Source organism: Kryptolebias marmoratus, linkage group LG5, assembly GCF_001649575.2.
Source record: "Kryptolebias marmoratus isolate JLee-2015 linkage group LG5, ASM164957v2, whole genome shotgun sequence".
NCBI lineage: Eukaryota > Metazoa > Chordata > Actinopteri > Cyprinodontiformes > Rivulidae > Kryptolebias > Kryptolebias marmoratus.
In genome coordinates, this window is record NC_051434.1 from 18,869,920 (window position 1) to 18,891,486 (window position 21,567).

A 21,567-nucleotide genomic window follows, 5' to 3' on the forward strand; every position below is an offset into this window, starting at 1 on the left:
TCATCAAAATTAAACGAAATAAACATTTGAAATATATGAGTTTGTATGTAATGTATGAATATAATATACAAGTTTCACTTTTTAAATGGAATTACTGAAATCAATCTACTTTTTCATGATATTCTAATTTTATGACCAGCACCTGTATATTCAACAGGTAAGATATTATTTGTTATTTTTTTAAAACATAGAAACCTACTTCAAAATGGCAGAAATATTCCTTTAACCCTTCTTCTGTTTTTGGCTTTCAAAGAAAAGCACCTGAGTATCTAACCTAATGTCTACAGAATCAAAGATACCATGGCGTGCAGTGATCTGTGTTCATACCATGGTCGAATCTTCTCGGCTCAGGATGAGAAAGCCGTGCTTCTTTGCATCATCTTCCAGGGGAGACTCTGTCTTCTCCTCCTCTTTCTCCTCTCCCTCCTTGTCCTTCTCACCCTCTTCACCCTCCTCCTCCTCCTCAGTCTCATTCTTTGTTCCATCCTCTGACTCATCGCTTTTTGAAGTCTGCTGAAGGAGCAGAAAAAAGCAATACCATAAAATGTGACACACACACACACAAAAAAAAAAGAACTTACAAACTTGAATTTATGGAGTAGAAATTGCCCGTACGTTCGTATCTTTCTTGACTTCCCTTGAGATGACAGTCCACATGTCGTGGCAACCTGGCAGCTCAAACGTAGTGACTACTTGGGGCCGAATGCTTCTCTGAGGTAAGAATGGAAAGAAACGAGCGTAAGAAAAAAGGATAAAAACAGTGACGGAACTCAAGTGCTGTGACTCACACCGACTCTGAGCTCGTCAGCACAGAGCGAGGCTGTGTCTGGGGTGTTTACAGGCTACTCCGTGGATCTCTGAGGCAGCCCTGGTAAACCCAGACTTCACTTTAGCACCATCACTGGCACTGTGGCAGACGGCCCTCGCCACCACATGTTTTAGGATGGTGCGGCAACAATAATCAAGGATGTGTAAACGTGTGTCAGCTTGAGGGGGGGGGATTTACATACCTGAAGGACAGCCAGTGCACCATTTTTGCCATAACCAGAGCACACCACAACCTCCAGGTCGGGTTCAGGGTTGTTCTGAAACTGTGGGGAAAGTAAAATTCAGGCAAAGGATTTCAAATGACTCTGAAAATCATGATTTAGCATTAAAATTTGACTACTGGAAGTGTGTGCGTACCTCTTCAGACAGGAAAGCAGGCTCACCCATGGAGGCGTTTGCACATGGTCCGATGTTGAGAATGCTGTCACACACCTGCAAGGGAAAACAAACGCACTTGCCATCATTATGCTGTTTGCATGTGTAACTAGAGAAGAAATGTAACAGATCGAAAAGCTTGTTTCACCTCAAATGAGTAGGTGGCCAACTGAGTGCCCGACTGGGCCTCACTTCCATACACCTCTATCTCATCCACCTCATCTGAAAAAAACAACAACAGGTTGGCCATAAAACAGAGCAGCTTATACAACACAATGCCGTGGCACCACACAAACTGACAGAAAACGTACCGGTCCAGTTGGTGGAAGATTCTACACGCTTCTTTTTGCTGGGTGGTTCCTCCTAGGAGGTTAAAACAAACGTGTGTTAATGCTACAAATCAGCAAACAAGTCAAATCTGACAAGAGCTCTTCATATGAGCAGGGAGCTTTGAAACACAGATGAGTGACGTGTTCAAACAATTACTTAATCACACCGATATTGAAATCTAACCTCAGCTGTACAAAAACACACAACAGATTCTAACTCGTAATTATTTATTGAAAGAAAACAAATTCAAAATGTAAAAGCTGTGTGAAAAACTGAGTCCAGTCTTGCTGCTTCCAGAGGATTTAAGAGGTTCAGGATCAGCCAGGAGCTGCTGATCAAATGTATTGATGAACTGATCATCAGCTCTGTAAAAGCAGGAGTTTTGGAGGTTTGCGAATCTGAAGCATACAGGTGTGTGTTAACACAATGCCAAGGTGGAAAGGCATCAGCAAGGACCTTAGAGAAGCAGCTGTTGCTGCTCATCAATCTAGGAAGGGTCAAAGGTCATTTCCAAACTATTTGGAGTCCATCTTTCTACAGAGAGGAAGATTATTCAGCAAAGGAAAACATTCTAGACAGGATATAGTCCTCCCAGGAGTAGTCGCCCAAGTGAATTCACCACCAGGTCAGTCCGTGTAAAGCTCACAGAAACTGCAAAACACCCACGAGCTCCATCTCATTCTCTACAGGCCTCAGTCAGCAGGTTAGAGCTTAAAATAAACAACAATTCCTTCTCAATTCATAAAAATGTTTTCACTAAACCAGTATGGCTTGGTTTGAAGAGCTGCAGCAGAAAATCTCTTTTCTATAAAAACAACATGGCAGCACGTTTGACCAAAATACAGACGATTACCCAGAATGCACAGCAGCACGTTTGGTGAAAACCAACCACAGCAGATCAGCACAAACACCTCATCCCAGCTGTCAGCACGGAGGTGGAGGGCTGATGGTTTGGGCTCCTTGCGGTCAACCATGAACTCCTCTGTGGACCGAAGGAGTTATTGCTTCTAAAGTAGGTTCTACAAGCTGTTAAATCATGTGATCAACTTAGTTTTAAACGCACAGCTTTTCCTCTTTGGTTTAATTTATGTTTAATAAATAATGACACAGTGGACTCTGTTTTGTGTTTTTGCACATTTGAGGTTACATTTCAATAATTAAAGAACTTGTAATGACCAGATCATTTGTATTATGTCCTGATACATAATCCGTAGATTAAAATGAGAGTGGACTCTCTTTTTCCCCATGGCCAAGTTAGGACTCCATTTACAACACAACCTTGCCTGCTTATCTGACTCCTTCTCCTTTTCTTTTTCCTGCTTTTCTTTGCCTTCCTCAATCGGTGTCTCCTGCAGTTTCTCCGTGTACTTCAAGAGCAGAGAGTTCCCAAGGCGGGAACCAAGGAACAGGAAGCCGGGCTCCATGGTCACCATCTGAAAGAGGGGAAAACACATTGTGAGGAGTTCCTCCGGCACACTCAAACAATAATTCCATAAAAGTTAGGACATTTTCCAAAATGCACAAAAACCTTGAAGAGTAAATTGTAATCTTGTTTGAATTTTCTCACAACAGACACAAATGCAACAATTTCCAGCAATTTTCCAAGTAAACAAATCTTTTCTGGAACATGTTAAGTTTCGAAGCCTACATCAGTCCAACCTTAAATAAAGGAGTATTTGTTGCTGCTCAGTTAAACCTGGAACTTACACAGGTTGTAAGGACACTGGCCGCAGCTTTATCAAAGTGAAAAGCCCGCACACTCCTCATGCCGTCTGTTATGAGGGTCAGGACGTAACTGCAAGGCAAAGACAGTCAGTGAGAAATCCTAAAAAGTCACTGGCATCATTATGCAGGTTACTACAGGAACTCACATTTCTCCTCCTTTCAGCGAGATGACCATCTTATCATACGCGATAAAGTCAGACTGACAACAGTCTAGCGTGATCTTCACCTCATCCTGAACACCTGCACAGCAAGAACACATTGTCACAAAATACCCGAGGGAAAATCGGACATGCGGGAAGAGAAAAGGGCATTTTCACATGAGGGTGCTTACGCAGAGGGAAGGACGTGGTCCCAGTTGTCATCGAATTGAGAGAAACTCCGTATGGTGGAACACTTTGGTTCAGATACAGCAGAGAATTCACAGCAAACACCACCACACCACCTAAATACACGCATGTAATCAGAACTCACAGGACTCCCTTTTGAAGCACAGCAAATGCATTGCTAAAGGGGGTGAATACTTTCGCAACCCAGTGTAGCGTAAATGTAGATCTGACACATGCCGCAGTGAGCTAAGGGCTCACGCTGGTGAAAAAAACTAGAACTTCCTGAGCTCACCGATGGGTTTGGGGACAGCCATGACCTGTGTGCAGTCGAAAGGCAGATTACTGAGAGACCAAATGACGGGATGAACCTTCTGCATGATGTTGAGGGAGATGGCAACGATGCTGCAGGTGTCCTGACGAACAGCCACACGACTAAAAACAAATAAATTACACCGCAGGAAATAAAAACTGTCACAGCGAACTGAAATGAGTCTGTTTCGAACATAAACATGTCATTACGCCTGACGACAGGGACTCACCCAGGCCACGTCTGGTTGGGCTCAAATAGAATGAGCAAAGTGGGCTCATAGTAACCATGGAGGAACTTCATGTCAATGATGTTCAACAGCTTCTCATCTAACTCGCGAACATCAATGATGTAACTGGGCAGGAAGCTGGATTTAGGTCTGCAGATGAGATTCTGAGTTAGTATAAACTCTTAACAGCAGCAGCAGGACAGGAGTGGAAAAGCTTGGAGGGACATCGTATAGTCGTACCCTTCTCCCACTCCACTTTCCTGCTCATCGGTCAGCGTGTCCTTCCGGAAAGGCAGCACCACGAGCTTGGTGCCGTAAACAAGCATCACAGCACAGCGATTCTCTGGATCTACACGAACAATTGGAATATGTACATTTTGTACAAAGCCATCCTAAAAAAAATAAAAGCAACAAAAAAAAAAAAGTATCAGCTAGACAACATCTGATTTGGATCTCAGCATTTACATCATTTCTTTTCCCTCCACTACATACTCTGAGCTCTGGCTCCTCAAAGTAATGCAGAGACAGTGTCTTGAGGTCATGTGTCCCAGGATCGTACTCTACTACAGATAACTAGTGAGAGAGCAAACACACACACAGATTAGTGAAAATCAACTCAGGCTTATTTTGAGCAGTGCATGTGTTACACGGCGGTACCTTTGCATCTTTGAAACTTAGAAGGAGTGCATCTTTGCTGGCACCTATAAGCTGCACACTGGCCATTGACATCACATTGCCAAAGAGAGAGAAGGACGCCACCTGCTCCAGCTTCTCTTTACGAGTTTTGGCTTCTGCAACAGGATAGTCAAGTCTCAGCAAACATACGGCTGTTATTTCCTCAATCATAAAATATGCATTTGAGTCAGATGCCTGGACATACCAGATGACTTGTCAGTCTTTGATGAACTCTGGAGAAAAAAAACGCAAATGTTACACACATAACTTTCAGAGCCAGGATTCACAACATTAGCGCACAGATCCTACCTCCACATCATGGATGATCCTGTAGACGTAGAGTTGGGACGTTCCAGCAATGACTAGATTTTTCTCCTTGCTGGATATAAAGTTGCAGTAGACAGAAAACTCCACAGCAGTGGGAGTGTGGGCTTGTCTGTACACAGCATACATCCTGGACGGCTGCCCTCAGCATCTGACAGGAGACAGCACACACACATGACAAGACCTCTACGACACCTTTTAATCTGAAGTATTCCTGCAAACTAAACTGGGTTTGATGAGAAGCAGTGTTCAACTATTGAATGCAGTAGCCATTAACTGATCTTTAAAACATGCTTTATTTTACGGATGTGTTTCACTTTAACATCCTTCTGCCTTAACATGCACAAATTTACAACAGTGTGTTAAACAGTAGCCGCAAATTTACTTCTTGTGCTGGGGAATAAAAGCTCTTATTTGGTTATTTATTTTACTAGTTTTGCTCATGTTTATATAGCAGAAGTGTGGCTCAAACAAAGGTAAACAGCTAACAGTTAGCTTCAGATAACGAATGTATGACAAAAACCGCTCGCGATTGCTAGCAAGAACACGCTAAAGCTAACACGGAGAGCACGCAGCAAACTGAAGTTTTAGTCACTTCTAAATTAACCCTGTGAACATACCTATGTCCGATACGTTGTCAGTTATTCGCTTTATTGTCTACCCCTCAGCTCACTTTTAAGGAGTCATATTTTGTGTTATACTGGCTTTAAAGGTTCTTAGCCAGTGCCAGATAAACTGGCAGCTAGCTTAGATGTGTTGTGCTAAAACTGAGTCGCGCATGCGCAGTCACTACCCGGTGTTCTAAGCGCCACCGAAGTTAAATTATGCGCATGCGCGACTTTTATTCGAGATATTTTAGGTACATACTGAGCGAGCAGCTGACCTCTTCTAGTTCTTTTAACTAATCAAATGCTTAAATAAATTTACAGTACACTGTGGCCTCAAGCTACAATTTGATGATTGTTTATTGATTTACTTGGATGCATGTCTTGCCCAAATCCTGTACTGACATGTGACAGTTCATATGCTGTATGTCTATGGTTTTATCCCATTAGTTGTTTTTTGTTATTCAAAAAATGTGTCCACAGAAAGCAACAGATTTCATTATGAAAGCTTTGATGCATAGCAGGACACTTCCAGGTTTGATTAAGGGTCTTTGACAGAGCAGGGTGTGCCAATTATGCACTCCAATTCTGAAAAGGACAAATCAGTGGAGATAAAGTTTCACAAACACTAATGATAATATACAAGCAGTCTTTGTACAGTGCAATTCAATTATTTAAACTTTGTTCTTGTCTTAAGCAGGAATTGGGATCACAAGACCACAAAATCTTCACTTCTTTATTTAAAATGCAATGCTTGAAAGCAGATTAAAAAAAAAAAAAAGTCATTTTAAGCACATATTATAAATTTTAGTTACAGACCCGAGTAAACACAAAGACTTGTAATAAGAGCACTTGTAAAATTCACAAGCCACCATAATTGAAGTCATACTATCGACAGTGCTGAAGTTTGTGCTCAGAAGTAGTGAAACTAAAGACAATTACAAATGAAAAGGCTCAACACAAAACACTTTAATAAAAAAATACAAATTCCGCCAACGTGCAAGGTTGTAATCGATCCAAAAGCTTAGAAAGTTACAACAGAACATAGATCTAATAATTGAACATACCAAAGAAAACCTTATTAGTTGCATCAACAAAGAATAATCCTGATTGGCCTTTTGCTTAACACACCAACATTGTTTAAACTTTAGGAGGACTTTTGTCTTTACTAAATAAAGTTTATATTGTCTGAATTGTACGGAAGCCAATAAAGGACATGCTTAAATATTTATTTTCATGACATTATCTCAAGATAAAACAAAGCTTGTTTTCTCAAAATAACAGGTTCAAATCTTTATTTAAACTAAAGCTTGTTTTCTTCTGATAACTATAAATTATTTCAAACATGCACACACACACACACACATATAAAGGGTACTTCTTCATTAGAAATCAGGAGTCACATTGGCATCTGATTCAAGCTGAAAATGTCACATCAAGGAAAATCCATCACTGATCAACACATAACCGTCATTTCCAAGTGTCCTGAAAGACGTACTGAATGAAAATGGGCGTTACACAAGAATCATGATTAAACAAGCTTTTTTTTTTGCTCTGGATAATTTAAAACTAGCTTGTTTATCCCAAGAAAAAAAGAAAAAAATCACATCAAAATTATTAACAGTAAAGACTTTCGTACAACTGCAAACGATTATAAAAATAAATTACAGTTTTGTCTGCTCACAGGACAAAGAAATCAATTTTTTTTTTGGCATGATTGAGTTTTATAGCGAATCCTAAATTCCGAAATCTTTGTGGTTTGATGCAACATGTTCCCCTTAAAACACAAGAAGAGGCAAGAATAAAGAAAAACAATAAAGCTTTGTTAGCTAAAATGATTGTTTTAGGCATGATTGGTTTAAAGAGAGCAATAGTGGCTTCAGTTGTTGATTGGAAGGGTCTCTCTAACGCGCATTAAGGCTAGAAAAGTATTGTAAACAAATTAGCATACACTCAAACTGACTGTTTATAAATTCAGGGTCTGCATGTTTATTGGCAAGGTATTTACGTAATTTACTTTAAGCTAGCTTAGCCTCCATCCTCGTAGTGCAGTACTGTGGTGAGTAATTAAGGGTAATACATTATCTATGAGGAAAAACCTGCATCACCACTTGAAAGAAAACAATCTGTCCCTTTAGCTAAGGTTACTTATTAATGACATGTGTTGGGATTGTCAGTGAGTACTAAACAGATTATGAAAATTAAACTTACCAAAATAAGTGTAAAATACCGTAAAGACCAAACAATAAGACGCAATGCATTAAAAGGACATCTTTACAAAAATGGGATTTTCTATTTCTTTTTTCCACTGTAGAAGTGACAATAAAGACACCCTAAAGAACTTGATAAAGCTTGTTTTTAATCAAACTGTGCACGGAAAAACGAAGCCCTTGAATGTGTAAAAGCACTTTCTAAATCATATTAGGAACCCTCTCTAAATGCAGCCTCAATTTCCTTCAGCGGTGGATTCGTTGGCAAGTAATGAGATACTCGGGAAAAGCCTGTGTGTCGTTAAAGATGACGAACATCGTTGGCCTGGATATGTCGTCTGTCACACTGTCGTATCTGAGGGGTATGTCGCCGGTCTCCTTCAGCGGCGCCGTCTTCATTGAATGGCAGCCTTTAGTGAAGTCTCCTGTGAGAACCTTTGACACAAAAACAAACTTGTATCCGTCTGTGTTTGGGGGCGAATACTGATCCTGGACAGACAGAGCTGAGTTGACGGCAAAATACACTCCCTGACCGTAGACGGTGGCTGCGTGGAGGATAAGGGGGGGAAAGACATTTCTGTGATTAGAAGCAGATGTTTAAGACGAGTCAAACAAGAAAAGATGGATCTGAGTGTACCGTTCTTTCCGCAGAAGCTTCTGTTGAATCCATGAACACAAATCTCTTTGACGCTAGCCTCGCTGGTGCCGTGGTACAGGGTTCGTTCGATCGTTGGGTGGGTGGATTGTTGCAGCACGCTCGCTTTCTTCAGCTTGTACTGATTGTACAGAAGTCGATTCATGAGTTTCTCCACCTGGGAAAATACCACAGTAACGTATGACGAACAAGAAGAAGACGAGTTTTAGTTTGTCAGTTAAGAGACTAAATTCGTAATGTTAAGATTAAAGTCAAAATGCTGAAAAAATGGTCAAAACTGTTTCAAGACTAAGCTCAAGGAGGTGAACCCTATTATGCTCCTGAACCCAATTGTGTTTGTTCTGGGTTTGTTTTTTGTTTTCTTCATTATTGCAGCTAAAGGTGCACATTTACTGGGAGAACTAAGACACAAGGTATTTTCTTGAGCCAGTTCAATGTATTGCATTGAACTGGCTCAAGACTGTATTACATCGTCCATCTCAACAGTGGAACTCACAGAATCTCCTTCAGTCCTTCACAATAAGAGTCTCAGACATAAACATGTTGACCTCAAAACACTCAAATCATTAGAAGCTTAAAGAAATAGCTTTCATAACAGTGTTAATGCTGAATCAGCACCCATACCATTGTTATCTTGTTTACAGTTTCTTCTCTGTGTTTTTTTGCAGTCTTTCACATACTATGTGCCACTTTAGCCATTCAACTATCAAACGGTTCAGCTCAATTAGCAATAGTGTCTTGTGACTTTTGGTATTTGTATTCATTTTATCTACAAAGATTTTCCCCATAGAAATACACTGAAATGTCTTTATTTCCTTAAAAAAAAACTTGTTCTCTGAAATACACTTCAGCCTACTTTTCTCTCATTGTGCTCCTTTTAGCTTCTAGCTACTGTATTACAAGTTTTAACTTTTAGCCACTGCTTTGCTACATTAGCAAGTTTTGTTGATTTTAGCTTTTAGCTACCATTTTACTAATTTTCTCTTCTTTTCTTGTTTTAACTTTAACAATTCAGTTAACGATTCACTTGGCAGTAAGACTGGTTTGTTTTAAGATTTCTCTTTTTATTTCATATATAACTTCATTTCCTGTATTTCAGGTTTATTCTGGAAAAGCAACTGAGTTTTTTTTCCTCAACATTTTGAGCTTAATGTCAAAACTTAAAAAAAAATTTTTCTACTGTACGTCTTACAGGTTATGTGCCTTGTTTTTGTACTTCACCTGTATGATTCTTATTTTGCTGTGATACTCCTGTATGGTCCCATAGAAATTTTTCACCACATCCTGGAATTCATCAGATTCCTCATCGACTTTAGTTGCTTCAGGCAGGTTTGCCAGCAGAGAGTATTCCTCCTCTGTTATTGAATGGTTTAGTTAGTACCCTTTTAAAATTAGTTACACAAATTAAACACATGCAAATGGAGCCTCAAAACTGACAAAAAGGTGAGCAACGAGTTCATGTGGGTCAAAAATATGACTAACAGCAGCAACAAACACGGGTTGGACAAGTTCAAAAGTGTTTAAGCATAAATGGCTGCCTTTTATCTATACGTGTGGGTGTGTTGTACAGGTCTATTAGGACTATTTCTGGTATAATCACCTGTCAGGACCAGTAGTTCCTATGGGGTCCAAAGCTTGGTCCTAATGCAGCAGAATGCCATTTTTGAGATAGAAGTTAGATTTACTGCTAAAGTCTGAATTTAGTTTAGGTTGGGGTTAGCCAGCTGCTTCTTAGCAGAGAAGTAGAAGCAAAATGACTATTAAAGTTCACCAGCTTCTCCGCATAAACACACCCACAACAACTCCTGACCAAGCATACAATACTTGGAGCAAACGCCTGCGAGAAACAGTTCGGCCCGGGCCTTGTGTTGCGAAGGGGCAGACGAAGCTGCTACGAGAACAAAAATGCAGCAGTTTTCTTCACACAATCTCATGAATGAGAACCGACTTTGAGGCTTCTCATGTGCCCCTTTTTCCACTGGCTCAACTACAGAAGCCCCGCTCTACTCGGCCCGGCTTGGCTCGGCTCTAAAAAAATGCATCGCGTTTCCACCAGCCAGTTTGGTCGGTAGCAGAGGACCGCCTCCTTGTGTTGTGGGGGGGGAAGGTGGGGCAAGGGGGGCGGGGGTTGGTGTGTGCGCCGAAACTTGGCGTCATTTGTGGAAACAACGGAGGAGGTATGGACAACGTTGGCCCTGTGTTGTTGCTGTTTTTAAACTTATGGGGATTCTCCTGAGACTTCAGGAAGAGAGGCGCAGTGGAAGAAGTGCTCTGGATTCCGCGATTGTTGCGCGGAGTAGGACAGCTGTTATCCGCCAGAGATTTCAGGCTTTACAGCGCCTTCAGCTGGGGGACAGACGGCATAAACGTTGCAGGGTAAGCTAACTCTGTTGTCTATCGTTGTTTTCTTCACTCTTTATGCTTGCATCTGGTCACACCCATGACCAAAGAGTGAACAGAAGCTAAGCTTGGGTCACCAAGGAAAGTAGGGCCAGCAGGGACCAGCCTTGAAAAAATGCCTATGGAAATGCACACAAAGCAAGCCGAGTAGAGTGGAGCAGGGACCTTTAGAGCCGGTGGGAAAGGGGCAATGGGGTATACAAATGCCTTAAGTGGCAGGGTCAGGGTTAGGCTGCAGACATGAATCGAAGTCAATGTCCCAATAGAGAGAGAAATACGAACGTATGAAATACGAAAATTAACATATAACAAAAACAAAGGCAGGTCTGCTTTGTTATCTTGTTTACATCTGTAGCATTGTTTTGCCCACACCAAAGTTGTATTCAATTACATGATTGACTTTTTGCCATAGTTTGTCAGTCTCATGGCTCTACAGACCGTTTAAAAGAACCACAAATTTCCATTTACCTGGTACATCCTGGGTCACATTCCCTAGGTCAATCAACTTCCTGGAGATTTTCACAGACTTCCCCGAAGCTATGTTATATTCTTGCATCTTGTCAAAGCTGATAATGTGGGGCTGATTGTTGAGCAAGATATCAACCTTCTTAAGCTTCATCCTCCAAGCATTCTCAATGAATACTGACGCGTCCGCGGAATACGGATGTGCGTCGGAAGAGGCGGGGTCATGTCGTACCCACTGAACAGTCTTCAGGATTTCCTCGTCGGACACAGAATTAGAGATTTTCTCTATCAGCAGCTTCACATCACACAGTGCACCGGTCACGTAGTCTTTGAAGCCAGAAATGGCTACAATGGTTCCTTGAATCTGAATCTCGACTGCGTGCTTCCGTTTGATCGTCTCCAAACATTTACGGTGGTAATCAGACATGTGCCTTATGTTTCTGTGCTCCAGTTTCTCCTCCACCTGTCTCTGGCTCACCTTCTTGCCAAAGGCAATGTCTACCCGAATCAGGTCACAGCTATAACCCGCAAACACAACTAATTCTATGGTGTTGGCTGCCTTTATTAAGTCCTCTAAGGAAATACCAATATTTGTCTTCTGTTGATCTAACGAGGGGGTCTTGTCAGTATTACCAGAGGTGTGTTCATCTTCGATCAGTTGCTTAGACAGCTCCAAGGCTTTTTTAAGCTGTTCCTCGTCATCCTTCTGGACGCGGTTGCTCGACTCCAAAGAATATTGGATAGCTAAAGAAAGCTGGGCCTCTTCCTCCAAGTCACTATCGAGGCCCTGGATTTCATCGGTCCAAAGAAACGACCCACTTGCAGCATTCTGATCAGCTGGGGACTGAGAAAATTCAACAGTTCCCTCATCGGGCTGTTCTGCTGTGTACAGGTCCACATCGTCCATGTCATCAAGCTGGTTGGGCTCTCTTTCTGCCCCATCTAAAAGGCCTGGAAGGGCGTAAACAGACTGTTTATAACTGCACAGACAAAAAAAGGAACTGGTGATGTAAAAAAAAAAAAACAGACCCTACCTCTGTTTGAAGTACCATTACAGTCCGTTTGCACTGAATCGGATTTTGCATCTTGGGCAGAGTCATTCACAGACCCCTTCTGGAAGTTTTTCTGAGACATCATCTGCAGTGCAGTCTCAAAAATATCCTGCAATACCAAAAACACTTACTCTGTGACCACTAGCTATTGGTACCTCAGGAAACCCTAAACTAAGGCACTCTGAATGTTAATTAATAGACTCACTAAATGCTAAAATGAACTTGCATGCATTAAGACCATAGTGGCAGTTGTGTTGAAATAACCAGCAACTCTGAGTGTCTCTCCTCACAATTTCTGATCTTTACTCAAGATTGGGAACTTAAATAAACCTCAATTTACAGACTGGCATTGGTGACAAGAAGAGAAGGTGCTATAAACCTTTATCTTAAGAATACTCATATAAATATTGATTGTCAAGTAAACATTACTTCATGAAACTTTTTGGTTGCCAGTCCTTTCTTCTGTACAGCTAGGCATTCACTTTGTTCACTTTTAATATGTCTACATGTTATAGGATGCTGTGGTTTGTGTTGAAGTCAGACAAGAAAAGCAATCAGGAGTTTGGGCTTTTCTTGGCTATACTGGTGCAGCTACTGGTAATTTAGTCTCACTTTGCTGTGGAATAAAGACAAGCCTTAGTAAAGAATAAAGATCTGCACTGTGGTGGAGTTCTTTCCATGTATTAAAACTACAGTAATGCTGACTTATTGAAGCAGTTGTTGCTTGTGTTTTTCACCTGTGCTTCTTTCTTCTTTATGCTTTCCTCTTTGTAATTAAATTAGCTGTGGATGCTCTCAGGTCAAGCACACTTTAAACTTTCATTCAAAACCATAGACTGATATGTAGTCGTCTCCAAAGGTCTGCTTTTAGCTTTTTGGAGGACTTAGAGAGTCTTTTTGTGTTGGGCTGAATTTCTAAAATCCTATCATTCGGCTTGGGATCAGACAACTCCAGATGGATGCCCACATGCAACCGTGTCCCAGAACAAAGACTGTCGATTGTGGCGTAAATCAAATAAGTCTAATGATTCTTATGTGAACTTAAAAGCAGTATGGTTTAGTTTGGATCCCCCTTACTCATGTTTTTTAAATTAGTGAGCATATCCAAAATCTTAGCTGGTACTATATGTGTGTGTATGACTGAAAACACACTGAAAAAGCATTTTGTATGCGTGTCTCATTCAAAAAAAACTGAACAGCAGTGCTGACAGACTTTGCCTCAAGCTACACTGTAGAAAAGAATGCCTCAAGGCAGACAGCTCATTAGGATGGGTGAATGACTACCAGTGTAACTGGTCAGATGAGGGGAAGCCCTGGACGATTTATATGCACCAAAAGACTTACAGGACTACAAACAATTCTTTTGTCCTGTCATTATATTACCTCTTGCTGTAGGGGCTTCCAGGGCACATACACTGGGCAGATGTAGACCTGAAACTTAGTCTCCATCTCATTCAGGACGCTCCTGCACTCCTTTTCGTCCAGAAACCGAGCCACTCCTGGGGCATTTGCTTTGATGGTTCGGGTGCAGATAGAGGAGACCACACCTTCCAACACCTCTTCTGCCATTTGGCAAGCAACTGCATCACCATGGATCTAACAGATTTATGTTTTAAAATTGCGAGGTTTGCAATTTAAAATCTAAATGAACAAATACATTTGCAACAACAAAATATATATAGATATTTGAAATACCTTTAACCCACAAGCATCTTTAGCCTCAAGTGGAAAGATTGACACCTGATCCATGTCAGCCAGCAGCTGATGACAATGAATCTGGATGTACTTCAGCCTGCCCGGCTCCATAGAGATAACAGTCTCCCTTTCGATGGGCGTAGTGAGAAACTCCATGATTGCAGCCTGCTTCTCATCCTCCATTCCTTTCAGAGTCAGGACATCAATATTCCCTCCTTGTTCTGACACCTTTGCCGAGGTGAAACCCAGAGACTGCAGGAACTCGCTCCACTCTCTGCAGCACAACATGGCCTCCTGTGCCATCTCCACAGGCATGCTGAAGCAACCCACCTGGGATTTTAAAAAGCTACATGCCTGGTCGGCAGATTTTTGGGACAGGGATGTTACAGAAACGGTAGAGTCTGACACGGTGTACAAAAAAGACGAGCCGGGTTGATGTATGGTTCGTAATAAATGCTCTTTCACATCTTTTCTATCAAGGAACTGGGCTTTTTCCAGCTCAAGGATGAAACGAGTCTCTACCATGCTCCCAATAAAGTCCGAGATTCTGTCTTTTAGTTGCTGCAGCTGAAGTTTGTTCGGGCCTTCAATGTGCACACCATCAGCCCTGTTCTGGACGCTAAAATTTGGGTTAGCCTTCTGCACATCCTGGTAAAAGGTGCTGCTTCGAAACAATGCACATTTCACTGGGTCTGTGATGGCAACGTGGCACGATAATGTTTCCGCTTTCTCAATTAGATCCTCCACGACCGCCTTTGCTTCCCGTTCCTTACTGTCAGCAAGGATCTGCAGCGTCGTCTGAGAGGACGACTGACAGCTGTCGGACGTCCCAGCAGGGGAGGACTGGTCAGGGTCAGCATCGACCAGGAGGGGACTGGTCCTCATCTGAATATCGTTCAGGTCTTCAGAACTGTCCTCCATTTCAGCTTGGGTCTCATCGCTTAAGACGTCCGATGCTGAGCTCTGAGCAGGTTGAAGAAAGTCAAAGCAGGGCTTCACTACAAGTTTGGTGTCGTTCAGTTTGTGTGGACGATCGAGGACGGAGTCCACAGCTGTCGGCGGGGGGAAGGAAAAACATTGTGTTTTTACAAGAAAACTAAAACTAAAGTTCTGATGGTCACAAATTCAAGACTTACACTCATAATCTCCAAAAGACACCTTTGCCGTGCCCTCTGAAAGCATGGTGACCTCCTTCACCTTCTGACTGCCGCCTCTCTCGCTCTCAAAGTACAAAGTGAGCAGGTCTGGTGTGGTGCCAGGGTGCAGGTTCTCCACTAAGACCGAGTCAGTTTGCTCAACCTGTTCAAGAGTCACCTTTGCCCCATCCAGGGTCCTCTTGGAGATTTTTGTGCTCAGAGTTTGGAAATCTATAAAACAAAAAACACATTTTAATCAGGCCCAGGAAGAAATGACAGCCCAGCAGTTAGCTTATCGAGTTCCTGTTAAAATGTGTTTCTCATTTACCCATTCACACACTCATACAACAGTAATTCTATACAGGGCATACACATAAACCTGAAGCAATTTGTATATGTTACAATTTGAGGTTCACAGACTTTTTTTTAAAAGAAAGATTTCATTTAATATCTTTGCCCAAGAACATTTCAGTACATCAAAAGGCTGAGGTTCATTTAAAAGACACCTGCCCTATTGGTGCATTTGATGTAAACTCTGAGAAATTACTTCGACTTAGTTTATCAGTCACACATAGTATAATCCAACCTCTATCATTGAACTTTTTAATATTGTTTTTAGATGCTTAAAGTACAATAGAATGCATCTTTATCAACTTTTACTGTTCAGCGACTGAGAAAATTATACTGCTTTTCCATCTTGCATCTTAAAAGGGGTTAACTAAGGGTTGGTAGACAGTAGAACCAACTGGGTAACAACAGCAACTAAATGCTAATATTAGTCTGCTAACATTCCCACGATGACAAATGCTTACTGCTAAAGTGGCTTCAGAAAGTATTCGGACCCCTTTAACTTCCTGCAGTTTTGTTATGTTGCAGCCTGATGCTACAATCATTATGTTTTTTTTCTTATTATTCTACAATCAGTACTCAAAACTCAACTGGACAAGTCGTCGTGGGCCACACATATCATAACCCACCCAATAGCTGTTGGATTGTAACCATCAAGTGTTGTTTTTGAATACCTCATCTATAAACCTTAAATGGTATCCACTGATTTTGTCGAAGTACTGCTAAATAATCAGGTGTTATTAGACCTTTCGAGAGGGGTTGGCTGAGATGAATGACGACGACGTCTCTCCCTGGTGAGGGGATCAGGGCGTAGTCTGTCATGTTCAGGTCCATCATGTTCTCCACATACAGCTCTATCATCTCTGCGCTGGTGTCGGGGTTGGTGCCCCGCAGCAGCAGTCGGCGTCGGTCCTTCGAGGGAGGCCTTTTGACCCCGAGCTCAGTGTTGAGCAGAACGTGGTGACCCTTCGCCAGAACTCTGGCTGCAGCTGTCGACATGATTGAAGCCAAAGCAAAAACAAATTAGCATAGGACACTGTCTCCATTTAAGAGCTTTTGCATCTACTTTAGTGTTTCTATACATACTGTATGAACTGATGATGTTCAGATTTTATACATTCTAAGATGTATTTTCTGACATTTAACAAAACTGCACATTCATTTATTTTTAACGTGTTTTTCTTACTAATTGTCTCTTAATAATGTCTGTGAATGTTTATGTAGAGCGCTCTCAGACAACTTTTGTTGTGACTTGGTGCTACATAAATAAACTGAATTGAATTTTTGTAAGTTTGATGAAGTCTTGAAACTGTTCCTTATTTCTTAAAATTTGAAAGACAGTAAATAGAAGCAGGAACTTATTAAAACAAATAGAAATACTGTATACAAGACAAAAATTATGTTTGGTTGATTCTAACAATCGTAGATTTTAATACTGACTGCTTTTATTCCTCAAAACAGCCTGAACTCTTTGAATCAATGTTATCTTGTAATTCCTTTCGCCTTCAAAAGTACACATTAAGGCTTTTTTTTAAAGATGCTGGCCATTTGTTTGTGTTGAAATATAAGAAATAAAAATCCTATATGTTTGTGGCACCAAACGCAGCGACTTGCCTTCTGCCTCTTCGAACACCAGTACAGCACGGTTGTCCTTCTTCTCCACAGATTCGAGAGGACCTCCCCCGGAGCGCCGCTTGTTCTCAAAGTAGAGATACAGCAGCTCCTCCTCTAGTCCTTCAGGGAGATCCAGCACCTCCACAGTCCTCTGCTCCATGCTTTCACCAGACATCCTAAAAACACAAAAGAGTTTTATTTTAACCAATACTCCAACAATGTTAGAGACCATATAAACTGTAAAAAGTGCACAAATTCAACTGTGTTTGAGGGAAAATAAATACCAAGAATGGAAAATAACATTACATTGATTTAAAAAAAAACTGATTTATTCTGATAAACAGAAATGGGAGATTAAAAACAAAAAAGCAACCAAAAACAAAAGGTTTCTGCACTCCTGGTTCCCATTGTGAAGCATGAAGGAGGAGGTTTCATGGTGTGGGGGGGTGAAAGGTTTTTGTATTACATTTGTTTATCTTATGATTTAATGACAATTTTCTGATTCTGTATGCAACTTAACATTGTTTTTTTTTTTTTTACAACAAATTAATGTGTCATAATATAAAAACTGTGCAGGAGACAGTGTGTTAGAACCGCTGCTGTATGTTACACAAAGTCACTCAAAGATATTCAAAATATTCATGTGAGTCTTACAGGAGACACCTTTTGATGTTATCTGCTCTGTTGGTAAAAGGCTGAGGCTGAAAAGCAGCAAGGAATGTGCAATAACGTTATTTTATTTAGAATAATTATTTAATGACCCAATAGTTGTTTAGTCCTGTTTTGAAAACGTGGGATCTTGACTGTTAAGCAGAAACTGTGCATCGTAATGGGATGGGATTTATTGGTTTATGAAATTTTATGTGTGTATAAATCAGACATTCAGTCAATCAAATACGAGAAACAATTCGTTACTCCTCCGGTTCAAGTGCTACAACTCCACAAATCAGTCTCAGAACTCCGGCAACACATAAAACACTCAAGTTTCCAGATAATTACTCATACCAAAAGACATGGCAGCATGATATGTTGAGTAACTATAGTTAAAAAAAGACCTAAAGGTGCAACTAACAAAAAGTAATCCTATTGCTTTTTTGTTTCTTTTGTACATCCTTTGCAATCAAACTAATTCTGCATACTCTGCGCTAATTTAACCATTCCTATATTAAAACATTTGGCTTGATCAGTAATAGTGAGCTGGTAGCTTTTATCATTTTTGAAGCATTTGCTTAAATTTGAAAAAAGGATCCCCATGAAAATACAAGAAACTTTATCGATTTACTTACAGAAGTCTACTTCAGCACACTTGCTCTGTTTCTGTCTTCTTATGCTCCTTTTAATTTTTAGCTACCACCTTACCAGTTTTAGTTTTTAGCATCACTTGTGCTGATTTAGCCTTTCATCTACTTTTATGCTGATCTTTGCGTGTGTTCTGCTCATTTTAATATCAACAGTTCAATTAACAGCTCATCCTTTCACAAATTTCAGCAAAGTTGTTCAGAACTCATACTTCATTTTCACAGAAAATGCAATTCTAGCTACCATTACAATGCGCAAACAAAAAAATTTAATTCTGAAATGAAAATGAAATTACTTAGTCAATGCAGAGTTTTCTTCGTGGTCAAGTATTTAACAAGAGTACCGCCAACAGTATATAATACGCTCGTCAGAATGATGATAAAATCAACCCTGAATACACGTGTCTGGAGCTGTAGCACGGACATGGTTTTCCCAAAGGGCTCACCTGTGACCTTGACCTTTGACCCCGTGACTTTAAAATCAATAGGGATCATCCTTGACCCATGAGGTGTCCAGCTGTGCAGTTTGACATTTCTGTGTTAAAGGGTTATAAATTTAGAGCTCACAAGAGAAATTGTCCACAGACGGACAGATGGACAGACGACGCCATAACATAATACGTCCCATCTTAGGACATAGCTGTAGTGCAGAATGGCCGTGACATTAAAGCTCAGCATTAGTTCCTGGGTGTCTTAAAAGTAACATAAATATAAAATAAAATAAAATCTTTGAAAACGGCCTCAGTTTAGAGAAGTAGTGCTTAGGTTTGACAATAAAAATTAGCTAATGGCTAGTCAGAGACTACTGTGGCGTGCTGCCATCTTGAAACAGCTCCAACCTTCACAGTTTTATCACAGTTCATGCAAAGACTAGCTTATTAGCTTTCCACCGTCGTCAAATTTCTATTACCGTTGTTTACATGGAATTCTGTGGTTGTTTCAAGAACAAACAGCAGCAGCTAACTGTAGCACTTCTGATTTGAAATCCTGCAGGAAAATAATAACATTTCTCTCAAAATAACTATGTAATGCACACTTAAAAGTGATGCAAAGATCCATAAAAATTTGCATAGACCGCTGTAAAATCTGTAGGAGTGGAATCGTTTTAAGATGGCAAAAGTCTGCGTCTATTAGCCATTTTTTTGCTCATCAATACAGTCAAAGAGGACCCCCTTTCTAAAGGGAATTTTGCCAACTTAAAACAACTCTGATCAGTAAGAGGTCATAGTGGTGCGTGCAAACACTGCCATCCATTTTTGCATCACACAATGATTAACACCTTTAATCAACCTAGTTTCTGGCAGAAACTAGGTTGATTAAAGGACTATGTATGGCAGGTAAGATATTTACTCTTATGTAACGGTAAATGTCTCCATTTAAATTAATATTACCTCCTCCACCCCACTTCAAAATGACCGAATTATCCCTTTAAATATGTTGCATTAATTCTATCTTGCTTTGTGGATTTTAATAAGCCACAGGTATGGTCATTTTAGTGAATTCAGACAAACATAAACACTGTCTGACTTAATTTCTGAGTCTGAAACTTCCTGTAAAGAAGCGTTTTTCTGACTTAAATTCAAGCATCTCTCCGCATTTAATACATTTGTTATAAAGAATCAACCACTAATATTTTGGTTACAAGGCGGCCTGTTGAAGGTTTCGCGGCCTGAGAAGTCCGTGCATTTCCACTTGAATTTCTTTTAAAACAAAACCCTACGGTGTTTCTTTAAACTGTTAAATAGAAATAACATACCCCCTCTGAAAAACAGCGTCCGTGTGGCGCAGTTTTTTTAAATTAGTGTGCAGTTTTTACATAAAGTTCACACTTACTGTCGTGTAGTTGACAAGCAGAAAGTGAAACAAGTAGCTCCGGTTTTATTGTTTACACTGAATTCAGAGCTTACAGGAAACTCTCTGTATAAATCAGCTACAAAATAAGCGAAACACAGTTTCACCAGGCGGTTACATTACTTTATAGCATGACTTACCTGTGCTAAAACGAGCACATTGGTTTTTGTCGGACATAAGTTGTACTTCCGTGTTTTGCTGCTTGTCCAACGTCAGATGGTGACGTAGAGCTGTGACGTTACGACGCAGCTCTGCACGTCAATGACGCCGCCATGTTGGGAGAGTAAACAGTTTAGAACTGTGCTAAGATTACACTGAAGAAACAAGCTTTTTGTTGTTTCTTTTTACCTTTATTGTTCAATAAAGTTAATATGTACATGCAAACAAAGGCAGATATTTGTTTATTTGAAGTACACACAGTCACAGTAACACAACTTGAGCAATATAAAAATCAGTAAATTTAAACAAAAATGAAAACACCCTTAAATAAGACAAACAAAACAAAAAAATATCAAGTAAAAGGGGAGGAAAGAAGAATCAAACTCATTCAAAGTTATTAAAGCATAATATTGCATAATATTAAATCAAATATAATAAGGTTATTTTTTATATCACACTTCATGAAAATAAAGCACTCAGCAGATTCCACCAAAAACATGACTGACCTTTTGTACATTAGGCTGACTGCATTAAGTGTAGGTAAACACATATGGCAGATTTGGACAAGGGTAACCTCTCAGAGACAACATTTAAGTGGAAATATAAAGGTGAATTTGCTGCTAAGCACAAAAGTAAATAGAAAGAACCAGTAAGACAACTGTAAAGAAAGAATAACAAGAATCAAGGAGGATGGTGAAGCACCATGAAGACATTTTCTCTTTCTCAAAAATGTTGGGATGTTGAGCTGTATGCTTGATACAGAAGTCCCGCCTACTTCACTACACAGCTCTTTAAACTCTCTCTGAAACGCTGTGAATCACAATGTAATGTGATACTTTTCTTAATTAACTGAAGGAAACTAAATGTATTTTAAAAATGCATTTCTGAACATATAGCAGCAAGGTACGAAATATGTGAATCAACAAAAATCAACAGCTGAAAAAAATTATCTGAAAATGT

At 40.3% G+C, this 21,567-nt stretch overlaps 2 protein-coding genes across 3 annotated transcripts in view; both read right to left on the reverse strand.

The window, feature by feature from the left end:
* cpsf1 (cleavage and polyadenylation specific factor 1) overlaps positions 1-5,892 on the reverse strand; it is a 22,753-nt gene extending 16,861 nt beyond the window's left edge. The window contains exons 1-18 of one of the 2 annotated variants that reach the window (XM_017421059.3): positions 5,740-5,892; positions 5,105-5,270; positions 5,001-5,028; positions 4,778-4,911; positions 4,613-4,693; positions 4,361-4,512; positions 4,124-4,270; positions 3,877-4,016; positions 3,590-3,700; positions 3,405-3,498; positions 3,241-3,328; positions 2,817-2,966; positions 1,515-1,566; positions 1,352-1,425; positions 1,186-1,260; positions 1,011-1,091; positions 616-711; positions 328-513 (exon numbers count right to left, since the gene is read on the reverse strand). In XM_017421059.3, coding sequence (XP_017276548.1) covers positions 328-513; positions 616-711; positions 1,011-1,091; positions 1,186-1,260; positions 1,352-1,425; positions 1,515-1,566; positions 2,817-2,966; positions 3,241-3,328; positions 3,405-3,498; positions 3,590-3,700; positions 3,877-4,016; positions 4,124-4,270; positions 4,361-4,512; positions 4,613-4,693; positions 4,778-4,911; positions 5,001-5,028; positions 5,105-5,248 — 1,833 coding nt within the window. In that variant the 5' untranslated portion in view covers positions 5,249-5,270; positions 5,740-5,892. The remainder of the gene's footprint in view (positions 1-327; positions 514-615; positions 712-1,010; positions 1,092-1,185; positions 1,261-1,351; positions 1,426-1,514; positions 1,567-2,816; positions 2,967-3,240; positions 3,329-3,404; positions 3,499-3,589; positions 3,701-3,876; positions 4,017-4,123; positions 4,271-4,360; positions 4,513-4,612; positions 4,694-4,777; positions 4,912-5,000; positions 5,029-5,104; positions 5,271-5,739) is intronic. The other variant, XM_017421060.3, reaches the window with a different exon arrangement.
* Positions 5,893-6,446: 554 nt separating this feature from the next.
* On the reverse strand, positions 6,447-20,677 carry parp10 (poly(ADP-ribose) polymerase family member 10). Its single transcript, XM_017421071.3, has 11 exons — positions 20,589-20,677; positions 17,300-17,475; positions 16,432-16,674; positions 15,338-15,568; positions 14,202-15,253; positions 13,890-14,102; positions 12,489-12,615; positions 11,458-12,405; positions 9,811-9,944; positions 8,572-8,746; positions 6,447-8,479 (listed from the first exon to the last, which is right to left on the reverse strand). The coding sequence occupies exons 2-11, from the start codon at positions 17,472-17,474 to the stop codon at positions 8,181-8,183; spliced, it is 3,597 nt and encodes a 1,198-aa protein (XP_017276560.1). The 5' UTR covers position 17,475; positions 20,589-20,677; the 3' UTR covers positions 6,447-8,180.
* Between the last annotated feature and the right edge of the window lie 890 nt (positions 20,678-21,567).